General features: G+C 35.4%; 1 protein-coding gene across 7 annotated transcripts in view; it reads left to right on the forward strand.

Moving 5' to 3' along the window:
• The window catches only part of DMXL1 (Dmx like 1), an 84,643-nt gene that overhangs the window by 14,151 nt on the left and 51,921 nt on the right, over positions 1-18,571 (forward strand). For 5 of the 7 annotated variants that reach the window (XM_054186658.1, XM_054186661.1, XM_054186659.1 and 2 more), the window contains exons 3-10: positions 1,817-1,894; positions 3,987-4,065; positions 4,679-4,811; positions 7,039-7,105; positions 10,533-10,708; positions 12,246-12,435; positions 13,985-14,153; positions 17,981-18,193. In XM_054186658.1, coding sequence (XP_054042633.1) covers positions 1,817-1,894; positions 3,987-4,065; positions 4,679-4,811; positions 7,039-7,105; positions 10,533-10,708; positions 12,246-12,435; positions 13,985-14,153; positions 17,981-18,193 — 1,105 coding nt within the window. Of the gene's footprint in view, positions 1-1,816; positions 1,895-3,986; positions 4,066-4,678; positions 4,812-7,038; positions 7,106-10,532; positions 10,709-12,245; positions 12,436-13,984; positions 14,154-15,056; positions 15,280-17,980; positions 18,194-18,571 lie in introns of those variants that run through there. The other 2 variants (XM_054186660.1, XM_054186663.1) reach the window with 2 other exon arrangements.

An 18,571-nucleotide genomic window follows, 5' to 3' on the forward strand; every position in this document is an offset into this window, starting at 1 on the left:
ATCCCTTCCCTCTAGTGAATCAGCTGCACCACTCATCTCTGTGTCATCTGCAGACTTGCTGAGGGTGCGCTAACTGTCTACCATTAGGGATGACTGTAATCTCTCTCTTACAACTCAGTAAGGTTTCTCTGCACATCTTACTTCTAATAACAGGACTCAAGACTGCACTAGGTATTTGGTTGACGTCTGGGTGATTATTGTGGTAGTCTTCAGCACAAATTTGCATTATTCTTTTTGGTGCCATGCTGCTCAGTGAGGACTAGCCAGAGTGGCTGTGTCATTGTGGAAGCCTGTGGGAATTTTCAGGAGGTAGCAGTTGCACTGGACACTAATTGTTTAACTGTTTAACATTTTGTCATGCTAATCTCAGTTTGTGTTAAAAACCCACTAAACAATAAAAACGAAAGTACTGTCCAGACTTGGAAAAAAGGAAAAATCTAATCAATATGAGTTTATATAAACTTCTTGCTATTTGGCTGTGGAATGGAATTATGAGAAGAAAAGAGTCAGGTAGTTAAAGAGAATTAGAGGGCAAATATTAGTCTGACATGTAAGGGAAAAAGCTTCTTCAGGCATTTTGCAACTGTGGCAAAATTATTCTTGGCATTTTTGGGTCAGGCTGATGTTTGGGTTGTTCACATTACAGAAATTTATTTAACTATCTGGTTTTTTAAATGCAGAGGGTTTCTCTTGAAGGTACGGATCTATGGATTTTAGGATCTGTATGGATCTGTACATTTGTACAGATAGCGTGCATCTGTAATTAATGGATCTGTAAATAATACTAACAACTTAGGTATGACAGTTCAGTGCTTTTTTTCTTAAAGTTGTTATGACTGATACCGAAAACAAAATGTATTGTATAAAGTGACTCTGACTTCAGTGTTCTTAAAAGAAAACTGTGGATGCTTTCTGAGCCAGAATTTCACAGAAATAGGAAATTGACTATTACAGCATAACAGAACTGTAGATATCCTCCTTATGACACCAAGCATCACCTCAGAATGAGGGATGTCCATTATGCATGACCTATGCAAACTCCTTCATTTTTGTAAATCTGTATTTCAGGGTAGTTTTAGGCAATGCCTTTAACGGCTCTGTTGGGCTGTCTGCCTAAGGTCTTTAACATCCATTTGGTTTGTTTTGGCTCTTCTTAACAAGTCTTTTAAGCCTTTCTTTAAGTCTTTCATAGACATATCTTGAGATAAAGTACTCTTAATTTTGTCTCAATGCAAGATTGGGGTAGCTGGTACCACTGATGGAATAAGTCTTTGAAATACCAGTTAAAGCTGACTGTACTGCAACTTTTTTTGAAGTATTTTACATTAGCATTTAGTAGTTCTTCTGTTCTGCAGTTCTCTGCATTGGGTGTTTAGCTTACTTAGCTTGTGTCTTCTGAATTTACTTTTTATAGTGTAGCGTGTTCTTATGCCAGAGAAGTCCACAAAAGTATCCTGAACCAATATTGGTTCCATTTCTGAGAATGTGAACTCAGAAGACTCCTTTGAGTGTTTACCTAATTTAATGTCAAAAGAATATTGATTAGAGATCTGATTAAAATTAAAAAGCTCATGTCCACCTTTACTCTCAGTATTTTAGCAGGACTAATGTGTAAATAATTTTTATTATCATCAACACGTGCTTCATGATTTTTGCTAGATACTATTTTTCTGTAATTGAAAGGGAAATTGAAAGGATGTTAGCTTCAAATTTATCTACAAGGAGGGTTAAAAGTAAAATAAAAAACTTGCATTTTATTCTTGTTTGTTCTATAACTTGTTTCTTTATTTGTTTACATACATATAAATTGCTTTAGATTGCAGCTTCTTACGGAAATGTGATTTGTATCTTTGAGCCCGTTAGCCTTTTGAAGCAGAACAGCAGTCATCATAATGTAAGTAATTCATCAGTCCTTAATTCATTTACTCAGTTATAAAGCCTGACTCATTTTTCTGTTTTGCTTTAAAGTTGAAGATTTCTTTGATGTCTTCTTTTAATGCTGGAATAAAATTGAAAGATAAGATGGTCCTTGGGAAGTGAAAATGGTAGGAGGAGGGCAGAGACATGTTATTTGAAATAGTTTTAATAAAAATTGGTTTTAGTATAGTGCTTCATATTACTGATTTATCTAACTTTAAAATTCATAACTGAAATATGCCAGAACCCAAAAAGACGTGCATGCCTGTGTTCTCCAAAGAGATAGCCATTGAATAGGAATTCCTTTTTGAACCACCTTGTGTAGCCTTTATGTCCTGATGTTTTACAGTTCTTATTTTAACTTTGGTTTATGAAACTGTATGCTCTTGGTCAAATCTGTAATAGTTTCAAAAAGTCTATGGCCTTTTTAGAATATCTGACTGAATGCTTATACTTCAGTGTTATAATGGTGAATAAGAAAAATATTTATTCTCTTGATAGCATGGCTTCGTTTCGGTGACAGCAGTTTAGTGAATTAGGAGCCAGAATCTTAACTTCTGGCTAATAGTATGATTTAGAGCAAGTTATTTAACCGTGCTTCTTACATGGAGAGGATTACTTTTATCATTAGAAGCATTAGACTCTAATTAAAGTCACTTTGACGATATGAGGGCTTTGATAGCAATTGCTCAAGGAGCTTCTGTCTCCCTCTTCAGGGGTTTGGCCTCTGCATTTGTATTAATGATTTGTTTTATATGGCCATATAGTGGATTCCCTTCTTTATACTAACCAGCTCAGTCATATGGTTCTTGATATACTTGTAAATCAGTGTTATTTTATATATTAATTAAATAGCTAGTATTGAATATATATATATATAATAATTTATACTACTGGAAAGCAGTGGAATAAAATAATAGTAAAATGTGACTTCCTATGCTCGTATTAACTTATTAGAAGTACTGTGGTCTTTTTTGATCATTGGAGCTGTTGAATCCATCCTGAGTGTTTTTCTGTATCGGTAAACATTACACTTACCTTGAAACTTTGAAGTTAGTGTAGGAACTGTAAGCAATAGAGGAAGCACTCTCCGCCTATAGTTTGCTTTCAAATATTTATAATTGAAGAAATATTCTGTTATTTCATTCTTGCAGTTAACCTGCATGCAATAATTTCCAGCATATTTAGGTTAAGTTTGTCTTCCACTTACTAGAATGTTTAGGATCTAAAAAAAAGCAAAACCCAAACAAAAACCAGCTTCAGAAATATTTCATTTAGATCCTTATCTGCAGGTACTTCTGACTGTTGTCTACCAAACTTTTGAAAGATTTAGTTGTTATATTTTAACTTTCACATCTATTGAGTGGAGGTTGATTACTTTAAAAATGTGCTTGTGAATTAGGAAAAAAAACCCTGTTGTCTTTCATTATTGTTTCCAGTAATAATTTCAGTTTCTTTCATAATTCAAAGCATCAGCACTTTGCATCCTGTTATGAAAACAGACCAGATATATATTTTGTGAATTTAATCCCCAGCTTGCTCCAGTGAATGAAGTAATGATGCAAAATCTGAAGATAGTTGACTGTCCTGTAGTATATTTAAAAAAAAAAAAGGGGGGGGGAAGTATTATGTGTGTTATCTTGGCCTTATTGAAATCCTTTAATTCAACAATATTACTGATATCAAACACCAGGTGCATTTAGCGTATTTCATTTTTGAGATATCTTTTTTTTTTCCCCCCAAATATTGGGGAAATATTTTTACCCCCCAAATTGGACTTCCCTTTAAAAAAAAAAAGACAGATTCTGATGATGATTTTATGTACTGAACTTTTTTCAAGCTATATTTTTAAAATAAGAAGTTAGAAACTTCTATTTGTACAGTGAGATTAATGGAAAGCTCTTTTGTTTAAAAATCAGAATTAATCCATTTTTATTGGATAAGCAGTAATATATTTTTAAACACATCCTTCATAAAAGTTGGAGAGTGCAGTGAAGTTGTACTATTTCTATTATAAAAGGGGAAAGAAGCATTTTAATGCTAATATTTGTGAATACTTAAAATTTCAGACATTACATTATCAGTGGCAGAAGAATGCTCAAATCTTACTGGAAGCCATAGCACATAATCTAACGTGGGATCCCACAGGTAAGAACAGAATAAAAGAAACATCTAACTATTTGATACTGCAACTAATTTTTTTATTTAGATTTCACTGGTTTGAGGGGACAGGGAAAAGATTTTTGTTTTGTCCTAGCATGATAGAGAACACCAAAGTGGAGTGAAATCTACCTTTTGTCACTTTTTACAGGACAGACAAAATATTTAGTGCATCTGTATGGTCTTATTTGATTATCCTAATCTCACCAGTATCTAATGTGGAAAACCGTGGCTTAAATGGTTAGTATCTGTTGTGAAAGAGGGACATTGTCAGTAGCTCTAGGTGTTTCTTTTAGAGAACAACTACTTTGAAAATTTGATTAATTTTCACTATTTGAACTGTAGATACTCAAATCAAAATGTCTTATATGAGAATATCTTCTTGACCCTTATTGACCCCATCTGTATCTATGTAGGGGAATGTGTAGAAGGCACACTGCTGTTACAGTGACTTGCTATAGAAAAGGTGTTTGGATAATATCTGGCATGTTTTGTTCTGCAGTTTCAGCTTTGCAAAAGTGTGGAGTTTTTCTCTCTTTTTATGAAAGTCTATATTTAGCTAGTTGTTTTGTAGTTACATTGTTATAAATATTTGTTTTAGGTACTCGCCTTTTGACTGGTTCCAGTTGTCTTCAGCTTTGGTCCAATGCTCCTTTGGAAAACCCTTCTGACAATGGCAATGCTGAAAGAACAGATGTTGGACTTGGAGAATGGAAATGTATCTGGCAATGCAAGTAAGAACCTCATTTAAAGACAAGTAATTCCTTTTTCCTTGCTGATTCATACTTTTCAGATGAAATTGTGTAGTTCAGTGAAATCCTATTCTATACTGTTACTTGATAGATGTTACTGATATGTGGTAAGTTTGAATCATATTTCCCTTGAATATGTGACATTTCTTTCTTCTTACAAGATCAAGTGTAATTGTTTTTGGGGTAGTTTATGTTCTTAGGCCACTCTTCAATTATATTGAACACTAGGGAAGGCTACTATTGAGATTATCCCAGTAGACTTTGTTGCTTGTACAAGAAGTAAGGTGAAAGCTGCGTGTTTGAAAACTATTGTGCTTACAGGATTGATTAAAATAAACTTCCTTCTATGTCCACCTTTCTTTCCTCCTCACACTTCTCCGCACTTTCACACACCTTTTACTTTTTCTGTGTTTATTCTGGGTATTTGGAACAGTCATGCAAAGATGGATGTGTTCTGTTTTTCTGCATCTCTAAATGCTCTTCTTGTATTCATGTTGATTAATCATTTTAATCTTTGTCTGTATTGATACATTCAGAAGTGTTTTAGTTTAGCACTTCAGTTTATAAGACAATTTAAATCATGGTCCTTCCTGCCATAGGAAGATGTCAGGTGCACTGTTCACATGGGACCAGTGTACCATATGTCAGTCTCCTTAAAGAGGTCTCCTGAAGGAGCTGGCTGGACAGACTCGCTTGAAATTATTCTTTATGAAGCGCTTAGCGTTAGTTGGGTAGTTCCTTCGATGTATCTGAAAAAAACCCTTTTTTAATCCTTCAGTTGGTTCTTTTTCTGTGTACTTTCTAACTTTAATCAAGGTTGTGTTTAAAATCCCAAGATCATCCAGATGACAACTGAAAATTTTTCCTTGGAATTCAATGGACTTTCTAAATAAAAGAAGTTGAAGACTTACTCAATTTATGAATATTTTAAACACTCATTTCTCAGACTAATAAAAGGAGTCAGCCTGTAGATAGAATGCTTTTCCTCTGTCCCTTCAGTAATATGTTTTGCATTTGTGTCATAAACCTTACTTCATAGCTTCAAGTCTTCATAGCTCTCCATCAGTTTCTCTCTTTTAAACTCATTTGTGGAGGAGAGATTGTAAAGCATTGTGTTCTTTGAACTAGCACGTCATGGAAAGGGTCAACAGAACTTGCTTTGTCAGTTGAGCTTCTATGCCAGCATGTCTTCTGGCATTTGTGCTTCAGTTAGATTTAGAATAGTTTTTTTCTTGAGGAGGAGTTTGCAACATAGTGATTTTGCAGTACTGCCCTTTGCTAGAATGATTTTTAGTGTCTGAAGGAGGTGTTCCCAAGTGTCTTCATATTGTCTCTTCTAGGAGCATGCCGCTTTCCACCTATGTGAAAATTTACTTTCTTTAATGCATAGCTTTTGTAATTGACTTGCTGTTGTTATTGCGCATGCTAAATGCATCATGCTTTTGTTGACCTGATGGCTAACTTAATCCTTCTTTAAAGTTAGGCCTTACAACTTGTTATTAATGTCTAATAAATTCAAGATTAAAATGTGCACTATACTTGTGCTGCACAAATAAGTTCTTGTATGTTCTTGTTGCCATTAGTAAGCCTGTCACTTAAGCAATAGTTCAGTGCGTAAAAACCCGTAAAAGAAGCTCATTTATTAGTATTTCCAACAAAAGTAAAACACAGCAAAAACAAACCGCATACTTAGATTTAGATTATTTTGGTGTGGCATCTTTTAGCAGTGTGACCATTAATGTAAGAACTACTTTCAGATATTTCTTAACTACAGTATTCTTTTTATGTCTTATTGTTTTCTTGATTTACAACTGTAGGAAGTATGAAAAACTGAGATGTCTTTCAGATAAGATGGAAGATAATATGGGACAGCAGAAAAAAGTGGAAGTAGAGCATATCTGCATAGAGTTTAATCTTTTAGCATTGTTTTCTTTTATGGTTTTTTTGAATATTGGATATTGTAGCATCCTAAGCTGCAGCTTTGTGATTTTCTGTTTTTCTTGTGCAACATGACAACCATGTGTTGCACTCAATTTTACCTCCTAGTCCTTCTGGACTTTGTTAAAGCTTAAGTTGTTTCACATAATACAATGGATACTTGCATATGAGAATTAAAACACTTTCATGAGTTCAAGGGGAAAAAACTGTTCAGAGTTCTGAAAATGTTCTTGAAACGTATTTTCTACTTTTCATTGTCTTTATTTCATAGAACTGCTTCTCAAGTTTCATTAATGAAATTCTCGCCAGATGGGGAGTTTTTTGCTACTGCTGGAAAGGTAAGCATTTTCTCCTAACTTGTTTTGTACTAATTCAGACAAGCTATTAAAGCAAACACACATTTTAAAAAAATATCAAGGCTTTTTAATGAAAAATTTATTTTTTATATTTTTTGCATAGTATTTCCAGTAATCCCTCTATGCATCTTTACATTTTGGTAAATAAGAATTTGTGAGAAAGGTAGATCGGGGGGCAACGCAACAAATATTTGCTGCTTACTATTTTAAAATACCCATTTTTAATCAGTACCAAATTATAAGACATGAGATAAAGAAGAGTTTCAGGGAATGGGGGAGATCTGTGGATGAGTTCATTGTTGGATATCCTTCTAGTGAGAAAATATATTCAATACTTTACTATTATTGTAACACCATTGATCCAAAATAGCTCTTTGATATCTTTTTTGTGTAAATGTGTCTGTATGCCTATTTGTGTACATAGAATTAACATTCTCCTCCACAGGTACGTTTGCACATAGTTAATGTCAGTGTTTGTGGCCAATCTTACAGATTAGTTCTATGTGCTCAGCATTGAGTGGTTTATCAGAAAAAGCAATAAAACCCCTTGGCAACATAAGCAAAAACATTAAAGCAAAATGTCACTGTCATATCGTTTCACTTCCTGAAACACTAACTAATCTTTTATTTGTACCACAAATCTTGTTGTTCAGGTTTTGTAAGAGAATAATATCCTAACAAGTCAAAGCAGAAAAAAATCAATGTAGTGTAGAGAATCCTGTGAAAAAGTATGACAAATCCATATGAGAATTTGCATTACTTCTTAAGGGATGTGAAATGAGTAGTTGTTTTCTGCGAATAATGCTATTGTCTTCATTTGAGAAGAGAGTCACATTGACACTTGTCAAAAAGTTCCAATAAGAATGTCCAGACCTGTCTTGTGAGAATTTATGAGATTATCAAAGTAGATTGTGGTGACAAAACAGATTACTATTTAAAAAAAAAAACACAGAAAATTTAACAGTATAAGCAGTTTTAACACAGATTAACAGATGCAGGTAGGCATCCAGTTTGTACTGCCAACTAAAGAATCCATCAGAGACTGCAGAACCATTAAAAAGGAAACAAAATGTTAGTATGTAAGGTTAATAGGGACAACACAATTGCTGAGATTAGTGAAAACCCAGTTTAAGTGTCACAGAATCCACAACAGTATTAACCGAACAGAATGAGTTTCAGATTAAGAATGAAAGACAGTTGTGCGGTTTGGCCTAGTCTGATTCGGAAACATGAGTGAAAAATTAGTATGTACACATAAAGATTGGTTAGAACAGTGTTTGATTCGTAGTAGCAGTATGTGGAACTTCACTCTTGCTGTTTGGATCATAACGTCCCTTAATACGTGCGCGAAGCACAAAGATTCAAGGATGGTTCAGTCTGCAAATGAGTCTTGCTTTTAAAATGTAGTGTTCATGCATATTTTTGTGATTCAGTAGTGTGCATCAAGAACAGGTGAGTAACACACATTTTGCTTAGTTGGAGGTATTTGGTTCTTCCTCTAAAGCTTGCCATTTCAGATCACTATACTTGCTTAGGAGACTAACTTTTAAGGCATTTGCTATCTTTAAGGAAGAGACAAAGATATAACAAATCTCTAAAATAATCTAGGTAAACTATATTCCAGTTGACTAGTTTCCAACACATGAAGTGAAATACCAGACTTTCTTGATGATAAACTATACAAAGTCACAAGTTCTCATGGCCCATTCTTGTTTTTCTTCTTTGGGGTGTCAAATTGCTTGCTGTATGTTCTGTGAAGTCTTTAGCCATTTACTGGCTGAAAGGGGAGTTACTCCAGTCATGTTTAAGATAACTATTAGTTATAAAATTGTTTGAAATCAGGTTTTAGCAAAAAAAAAAGTGTTATATCATTGCTGGCAATATATACTATATGTATTTCATGATATTTAACCCCAGCAACTAAGCCCCACACAGACGCTCACTCACTCACCCCAGCTGGGATGGTGGAGAGAGTTGGAAGAGTAAAAGTGAGAAAACTTGTGAGTTGAGATTAAGACAGTTTAATAGGTAAAGCAAAAGAAGGAATTGATTCACTACTTTCCATGGGCAGTCAGGTGTTCAGCCATCTCCAGGACAGCATGGGCTCCATCATGCATAACAGTTACTTGGGAAGACAAATGCCATAACTCTGAATGTGCCCCCCTTCCTTCTTCGCCCAGCTTTATACGCTGAGCATGACGTCATATGGTATGGGACATCCCTTTCTCCAGTAGGGGTCATCTGTCCCACATGAGTTCCCTCTCAGCTTCTTGAGTCCCTCCTGCCCTCTTGTTGGCAGGCCAGTATGAGAAGCTGAAAAGTCCTTGGCTGCTTAGCAAACACTAAAATATTAGTGTGTTATTAACATTATTCTCATCCTAAATTGAAAACGCATCACTATACCAGCTGTTAGTAAGAAGGGGGATTTAATATTTATTTTAAAAGTCAATTTTTTATGGATTCTAATCTTATAATATGATTGAATTGTGGAAAAATAAATTAATCAGCAAATAGCTTGTATAGTGATAATATCCTTGCAGACATTTTGACTGGAATGTCTTATCTCCTGTTGTTTTAACTTACATTATAAACTCAGGCAAAGCGCAATTACTAAATAAGTAGGAAAAATTACTAAGTAAGTAGGAATATTAATAACAGATTTTTTTACCATAAATGACTAAGTTAATTACCTGATTGTAGAATCTTTAAAATGCATCTTTGTTCCTGTGTCTGCTTTCTTTGTTCAATTTTTTATGAGAGAAGATGCTGGTCAGCAAAACAACCTCCCCCTCCTGCTAATAGGGTCACGTTAAGCATACCCAGGTTAATACAATATTTCAGTACCAGTCATATTTAATAGTTGATTAACAACTTGCAAATCTAGATCCAGATTAATTTATCTGGTCCTTAAAGGCATAAGAACAAGGACATTAGGGACATGATTTTTTCAGTTTATGTGTGTGCATATCTAAGAAAAGCAGGCTGAGCAGTACTGAGCTTGATTTTTGAGATGTCATCTTTACCCTTTGTTTGTATTCCTAACATTTGAGTCTGTGTGTGGGGGTTTTGGGGGATTTCTGTCAAAGTACAGTAAGTTGTATTAACATTTGAATACCAGCTCAAGCCAATGCAGCTTGCATTTTTGTGGTTAAAAATTGGCAGCTAATCAGAAGAAGCAAAATTTAATCCAAGCTAGTAATGGCAAGAGAGATTAAAAGAAAGCTCTGCTACTGTGTTTTCTTTATGAACAGGTTTTAAAGTTCTCTTTACTGAACTGACTTTCTGTCATCAGAAAAGTATTTTACTTAAGAGAAAAATGAAAACTGAGGAGACATACCCAGAAGTACTTGAAGCGCATCATATTCTTACACAAGGTAGTCTTATTTACTGTCTCTTTTTCTTTCCTCAGGATGATTGTCTTGTGAAAGTATGGTACAACACAGACAGCTGGCGGTCAGCCGTAGCACCACCCGGCACAAGTTCAGAAAAACAAGCAAAAGAAGTTGATTTTTCATTTGTTTATTTGGCTCATCCTCGATCCGTAAATGCATTTTCATGGAGGAAGACCAGTAAATTCATGCCACGGTCAGTAGTTCTAATAACCTGAGGTTTGTAAATTGCCCCAGAAATCCCAAACTGTACAATCTTCCCAGCTGTACAATCATCACACGAGTTGTACAGTTTATTTCAGTTAATAATTGAGTTTGCATACCTTGAATATTTTTTGTGTATGTTCATGTAATTCCTTCACACTGAAGTTTTTGAGAGGATGGTTAAGCATCCTCTTACCGGGGAACAAACTGGAAACATAGAAAGGGAGTCCCACAGACTGGCTTAGAGATCCGACTAAATTATAAAATCAAGTCTTGCAAAATTACCTCTCTTTGCAACTTTTTCATTACATTGTCTTAAATGACCGTTCATGCATTTGATCCTCGCTTGTTCCTCTTCTGTCCTAGTGGAATCAGAGCAATTCAAAAGTTCCCTGACTTTATGTCATCTTTCTCAAACATTCAAATATTTCTGTGTCTTTTAATTTATTTTTCTACCTAGTACAAAAACAGACATCTGTTAGAAACATTGTCTGTAAATTGAATTAAAATGATCATTTGGCATTTGGGGTTTGATTTTTTTTTTTTTGTGTGTGTGTCTTCTGACGATTCCTAAATGACCTGTGCCTAGTTTTCACCAGTAATTGTGGTCTCAAACTGAAGTAGTGTTAGAAATTTTGTGCTGTGCAGCCATCTTTTTGCCATATTCCAAGTAGTAACCATTTGAATTCTGCATACCTTTGTGTGTTCAAGCAAGTTTATGCTGTCTTTTATACCAACCTTTAAGTAGAAGACTCTTCATAAAGCCATTACTGTAGTCCTTAAATCTGTTTTGAAAAATTTATCTACTCCATAATGCGTAAGGGAGTTTGCTGCTGGATAGTACAGTCAGATGATCCATATATAGTTTTTGAGTCTTAGCTAAAACTAAATTGTGAACTTACATGAACTGGAAACTTGATGATCTGCATAGATATTTTTTTTTTAACCGCCTAGTTTAGGTAGTTATTGCATTTTTAAATATATATATCTCTCTCTCGTATAATTGTATTTATATATATATATGTAATGCAAATTGCATTTGGAAAAATGGTAATTAAGAGAAGTTTGTAGTTTTAAATTGGCGGTTGTATTCCTGGTATTATCTTGGTTTCTCTGTTTTGGGTATGTAATTTTGTAAGTGCTGTATAGCAGTAACATCTGGGGAATTGAGAACAGGTATCCAGAATATGATTAACTTTTTATGTGAACGACTTTAAAAAGAAAAACATAAATTTTGCTATTCCAACTATGACTAGTTCTGTAAATTGAAATCCATGATTTGATCTTGCACAGTTTTGTAATGAGGTTTGTGGTAATTTATGTCAGATACTTGAATAGATATGAAAGCCTTTTGTACATCATTTGTTTTCCTAAGAATGTATTGTTGAGTTATTCTTCCCTTTAGTATCTTTGAGTTACTTGGGGCAATTCCAAAAACTGATAATAGAAAGCTCTTTGGTAGTGTTCCTTTATTTTGATGCTATGTGATAGTAAGCAGATTCTTCACACTTTAAATTTTCTTTCATTAGTGGTGCTGTCTGCAATGTACTCCTGACTTGCTGTAAGGATAATGTTTGTCGTCTCTGGGCAGAGACTTTATTACCCAACGACAGTCTGTTGTATGGTGGTGGATACAACAATGGGAACGAACCGGTGAACTTCACAAATAACTTCAAGAGAAATACTTCAAGTAAGGAAAAAGTGCAGAATGCTTTAGAGGTAAGAAGTGAAATTGAACAGTGAGAATAAAGACATGTACACACAAGTAGTTTTAGACAGGATTGTAATTAGTAACTCGAACATGTATCATAAGCTGAAATCCTTCACGCCATAGATGCATATAAAATGCTAGAGTGAATTTACTTGAATTCTTCCTTAGGAAGGCTAAGCTGACAGCCGTCCTACTGAACTTTCACATTAGAAGACACACTGTCATTATGCTGCTACTGCCTATTTTGCAGACTGAAGCAAAGTGCTTTGCAGTATCTAGTTCAAAGGGCTAGGAACAGTACGGAGCACATAGTATATATAGGTCACGTGAAACCCACTGATGAAGCTGCCTTAAAATGTGTGGTAGGGGCTGGCTTGTTACCTCTGAGGTTGTGGGATGTTCTCTGGCTTCTGCAACTAGAAAAACAATGATAACATGGGGGGAAGAAAGATAGGCTTTTTGCCTTTCTTCTGTAGTCCTCAAGCGGAGCAGATTTTTCCTAAGCTGTATCTCTAAGGCAAATGATCCTGGATAGTGTTTTCTAACCAATGGGAAGCAGTGGGCAGATGAAGCATTAGTGATCTCCTGAAAAGCTGTGTAGAGAGCATGTGGGTGTTGTGCTCTTATCTTAATGAAATGATGTATTTAGTGTGGTCATGGTGCATTCTTACCACATGTGTCACAGATGAGAAGTATGACAGGCTGAAAGGCACAACACAGCAAAGAAAAAATATTCAAAGGGGGAAGGGAAGTTGGAGACACTTCTGTGTCCTGTGGAAAATAAGAGGCAACACTAGAGATCAGAGATAACAATTACATAAAAATTGAGAGAAGACTGTTTTACATGAGCATGCTGTATTAAGATGCAAAGGATAGCAAGTGAAAAGGAATGCCAAGAGTGTAATACCATCCTTAATACAAATTGTGTACCTTCTTGTACCTTTTGGTGCTTATATAGATAATCTACAACACAGTGACCTTGAACTGTGCAGTTTGTGGAGTGAAACTTCTTAATACTGGCATAGTTGGTCTTAAAACTTGAATATTATTTTTCCCTTGGAAACATCTATTTGCATAAAGGGGGAAGACCTTAAAACTCATTGGGACTTTATGACGGGTGTGGAAGTACTGATCCAATCTAATCAAAGTACTGATCCAAAGTACTGATCCAGTTTTTCAGTCTCTGAAATAAGATTATTTAGATTTTCTGCCTTTTTTGTTCAGAATCTTGAATAAGCATGGTATATGTTTGTGAAATATAGTAGTATTTTCTGTGCAAGTACAAAAACTGTATGAACATTGTCTGCATACTGAAATAAGAAGCTATTATTATGTCAAAGTACTGTATGGGCCTTTATAAATGAACCTGAAGTCTCTGGTATCTCTATTGCAGACACAACCTGAACAGTTTAATTTTTGCGAGAAACGCTACTGATACTTTACAGTAGCTTTTAAACTGAAAAATGTAATGCACTAGTATGTAGAAAACAACTTACAGATTAAATCTGCTTTATCTTTTTGGAAGGAATTAAAAATGACACTTTATTCTTTATGCAGTTAAACCTGAGGCACTTCCGACGAGGAAGGAGGAGGTCGGGTGCTGTTGTAGCACATACTGGATATGCTCCACATCAGCAAGATCCCCACGAAGCTCACAGGAACATCCCTCCTCATGCGAATGCACTTTGTCACTTCCATATTGCTGCCAGTATCAATCCAGCCACAGGTAAGAAGTGGGGTAAGATACGTTTTCTGTTAGGTCTGTGTAAGCTTAATTGGCTCACATGTATTTGTGCAGTATTTATGTGATCATGCAAAATTATTAGCAAGTTGGTTTCATTTAATGCATGGAAGAACCTTTTTCTACAGTAATGAAAAGATTTGAATAAATTTCCTTCACAGTAATCCCATCTTTCATTTTTGGTCATCTGTTAACTGAGATTCACAGTGGTCTGAAATGCAGAAGGCTAAATATTTGTAACTAGATTTACAAATTTACTGAGAATTGTGTATGATATTGGGAGCACACTGATAAATCAAAAACTTCCAAGCTTAAAACAAGTGTCTGAAGTAACCACACATCCCTCTACTTCTGTTCTGTCTCTGAACCAAACAAAACACACCTTCATCTTGTGTTCCATAAACTTTAATATTCTCTTGCATTCAAGATATTCTTATAGGCCTTGAGGGAAATGCCCAATAGTCACTAGTATTTTTGTCTTCATAATCATTTGTATGTGCTGAAAATGAAGTGCATGTCTGCTTATTGAAAAACTGAAGAGAAATGCAATATTGAATGGCCTTTCATTAAGGTTTTATTGCTGTGATATGATTTCCCATGTCTAGACTTAATGAGCAAATGTATTATGTAATCCTTTTCTGAAGTTAATTAAGCTTTGTCTTACAGTATTTTTAAATTATTTTTTTTGTTCCTCCTGACCTTTGTTTGAAAGGCCACTTTTAACCTAGAGGCATTCATGATTAGTTTGTATTTGTAGCTGCACAGTCTTTGCTATGATTATAAAGAACTGTTGGTTTCTATTACCATTGCTGGACTAAGCAAGCTGTAAACAATTTCTCCTGGTCGAGGGAGATGTTTCTCCCCCTCTAGTCCACTCTCGTGAGACCCCACTTGGAGTACTGCGTCCAATTCTGGAGCCCCTACTACAAGAAAGATATGGATGTGCTGGAATGTGTCCAGAGAAGGGCCACGAGGATGATCAGAGGGCTGGAGCACGTCTCCTGTGAGGACAGACTGAGAAAGTTGGGGTTGTTCAGTCTGGAGAAAAGAAGGCTCCGAGGAGACCTTATAGTGGCCTACCAGTATCTTGAGGGGGCCTACAAGAAAGCTGGTGAGGGACTTCTTAGGATATTGGGTAATGGTAGGACTAGAGGGAATGGATTAAAACTAGAGATGGGACAATTCAGACTGGACGTTAGGAAGAAGTTCTTCACCATGAGGGTGGTGAGACACTAGAACAGGTTGCCCAGAGCGGCAGTGGAAGCCCCATCCCTGGAAGTTTTTAAGACCAGGCTGGATGGGGCTCTGAGCAACCTGATCTAGTAGGAGGTGTCCCTGTCCGTGGCAGGGGGGTTGGAACTAGATGATCTTTAAGGTCCCTTCCAACCCTAACAATTCTATGATTCTATGATTTTTTTAGTATTTGGTTCATGTTTCTTTTAACAGATATGGCTAGAATCACATTCAGCCTACCAAAAGAAAACTTTTTGCAGTTACGTGCTTGTACCATCAATGCTATCTTATTTCTGCAGGAAATGTCTCTAGTCATGACGTAATTTACTACCCAATGTCATAAAGGAAAATTTCTCTAAAGCTTCTTGGAGATTTTTAGTTCTCATTTCTGCATCTTCAGATTGCACACAGAGATAGCTAACCTTTTCATGTGGCTAGGACATATTCTTTCGCTATCTTTTTTTTATATCTACTCTTAAAGCACTTCTTCCTTGGTTTTTTTATACATAATAACTAAGTAAACTTTAATTTTGCTTTTAATAGTCCTTGCAATATATAAATGTGCCCAACAGTAAACTTGCAGAATGGGAATAAAAGTAATTTTGGAGAAGAATGGTAAAAGATTTTCATAGGTGTCTAACACTTCTCTCTGGCCTTCTAATCTTGTATTCCTTGTATGTTATCTGTATTAATATTGTCTATCTTGATACTGTCTTTTGCGTCACTTGGTCTTTAACACAATAGATTGGAGGAAGGGTTGATCTTTAATGCAGAAACTCTGAAGTAACTTTCACATCTTAAATCTTAATTTGAAGAAATATCTGTTCTTCCTCACAGTCAAGTCCTTAAGTATCTCAGTCTAACCAGATTCTCTAAGTAGTTCTTTTAGTTTGCCCTTTTGAAATTAAATTTTACCTGAAAACCTAATTGTATTTTCTTTCATTTAATTTAAACTAAATCTGTTTATGATCTTGCACTTGAAAATTTGCCCTTATTACAACATTCAGAGTACTTGTTAAAAACTAAGGTCAAAGCAGCTTTATCTCTCATTCACCTAACTTTTTCAAAAAGAATAATGCTGTTGTGTAAAAGAATAAGCTTAATTTTAATTTTTATTGTATTTGTGTTCTGTTGTTAATTTTGCAACAAAATCCTTGAGACCTTCTTTTATACTAGAGTGTTATTTAACCTGGTATTCAGCCTCAGTGGGGTTCAGTGAAAGGAATAAGCAGTGATTGTTAGGACAAATTCTAGGCAAATCCAGAAGTTATTGAATCCAAAGTCCTTAGAAGTTTTCTGGAAAGAGTGAATGTGATTTATGAAGCAAATAGAAATTCACTAAAGTTTTTGTACAAAGCTGAGCATCAGTTAGAAGTTGGTAGTTACAAGATAGGAGAATGAGAAAAAAGTTATTACTTCAGCAGTCTTTTGAGATCTACTCAAAGTACATAGATTTATAATATAATCTGAAAAGTCATCTTTCCAGTTCACCTTCTTACTTTTACTGTAGTTTTGTCTTCCAAAGACAAAACAGAATTCTTCTAAGTTCTGTTTTTGACAACTGTATTATGATATTTTTGACACTGGCATTAATTTCCCTTTTTAGGAAGACAGGCTGTATTTCTTAAATACTCTGTGCTCTTTACCTCCGCCCCTGCTGAGTCCCCTCCCCACAACAAAATTGCTGGTGGTTGTGGTGGTCCCTTCTTCTGTCTGTGCACTCTCAGCTATCATTTTATTAGGCTAGACTGGAGGGTAAGTAATTTGAAGCCATCATTGGCTTTGGAAAAAAAACCCAACAGAATGGGAGTAAAAAGTGTTTTATGTCCCAGGGCATTGAATTTAAGTAATGCTGCATAAGTAGAGAGCAGAAGGAGATGAGAATATATATGGGGACTTCTAGGTGGGAATTAAATGCAGGTTGAGCTTTTAGCATGTTGCTGTATGGCCCATTTGAGGGAATTACAGTAAATCACCTACCTGCTTTTTAGCCACACTTAATTTAGATGATGTTACTCTGCAGCAGCCTGATACTTGCTTCTGCCACTTACTTTGTGATTACTGCTTTATTTTTCACAGCCACCTGGGACACAGAGTATCATCATAGGGCAATGTAAAATAATAATGGGATCTGTAGGAATCAGAAACCCCGGCTTTATACAGTGGTGTTACAGAGTCACTGTACTCATTTTTTCTAGTGTAAGCCCTGTGATACATGGTTCTTGATTACTGTGTATACCTACTGCAGCCTCCATTGTAGACTAAGTGTTGTGAAATTATTTTTAAATTATTTGGTTTGTATTGAGCTGTAGTAGCAAAACACAAGGTAAATTAACCTGTATGGACAGTGTTGCATCATGAAGATGTAACAGGGCAGCGCCATGCTGTAATCCTAACGTAAGCATACCAAAGAGCCTTCCCTTCCTGTGGGACATCTCTTGTGGTAACAGTCAAGCAATTTAATACTGAAAGTAGATGGCGTTGGTGAAATGAATGACAAGTGGTAACACACTTTGTCTAAAACTATGTTTTGACTAAACTACTTGGTTTTCAAAAATGTCAACATCTTTTTCTGGTAGATATTCCTCTACTCCCTTCTATCACATCTCTGAGTCTTGGGGAAAATGAAGAAAAAAGTGGACCTTTTGTTGTGCACTGGCTAAACAATAAAGAACTTCATTTTACCTTATCCATGGAAGTATTTTTGCAACAACTTAAGAAGAGTTTTGAACATCATTCGCCTGAGACTAACACTGAGGAATCTAATCAAATGGATGGCAGATCAGAAGAAGGTAGAAGTTTTACAGACAAATGCCTTTCATTTTACAAAGTAATTTGTAATGTTCTTTCATGTGAAGCAAGAGGCGGGCAAATTGACACATAAGGATACAGATATATTACAGTAGCATTTCTGTGCATTTCCTTCCCTTGCGCTGGAAGTACCTAAGTGGCTCTTAAAAATCTGTGTCTAGAAATTCTGGATTTGTTTATGATTGTTCCAAAGATTTTGAGTTATTTGTGCTGAATAGTGTATTACTTAGCTGACCTGGAGGCCTTTGCATGAAAGTGTGTTATTTTAACATGTTTAAGGAAGCAGGTACAACCTTAGATTTAACTTTCCTTTTTTTTTAAATATTAATGTACGCCTAATTTAAATAGCTTTATTCTAT

This window comes from Rissa tridactyla, chromosome Z (assembly GCF_028500815.1).
Source record: "Rissa tridactyla isolate bRisTri1 chromosome Z, bRisTri1.patW.cur.20221130, whole genome shotgun sequence".
Taxonomy (NCBI): domain Eukaryota; kingdom Metazoa; phylum Chordata; class Aves; order Charadriiformes; family Laridae; genus Rissa; species Rissa tridactyla.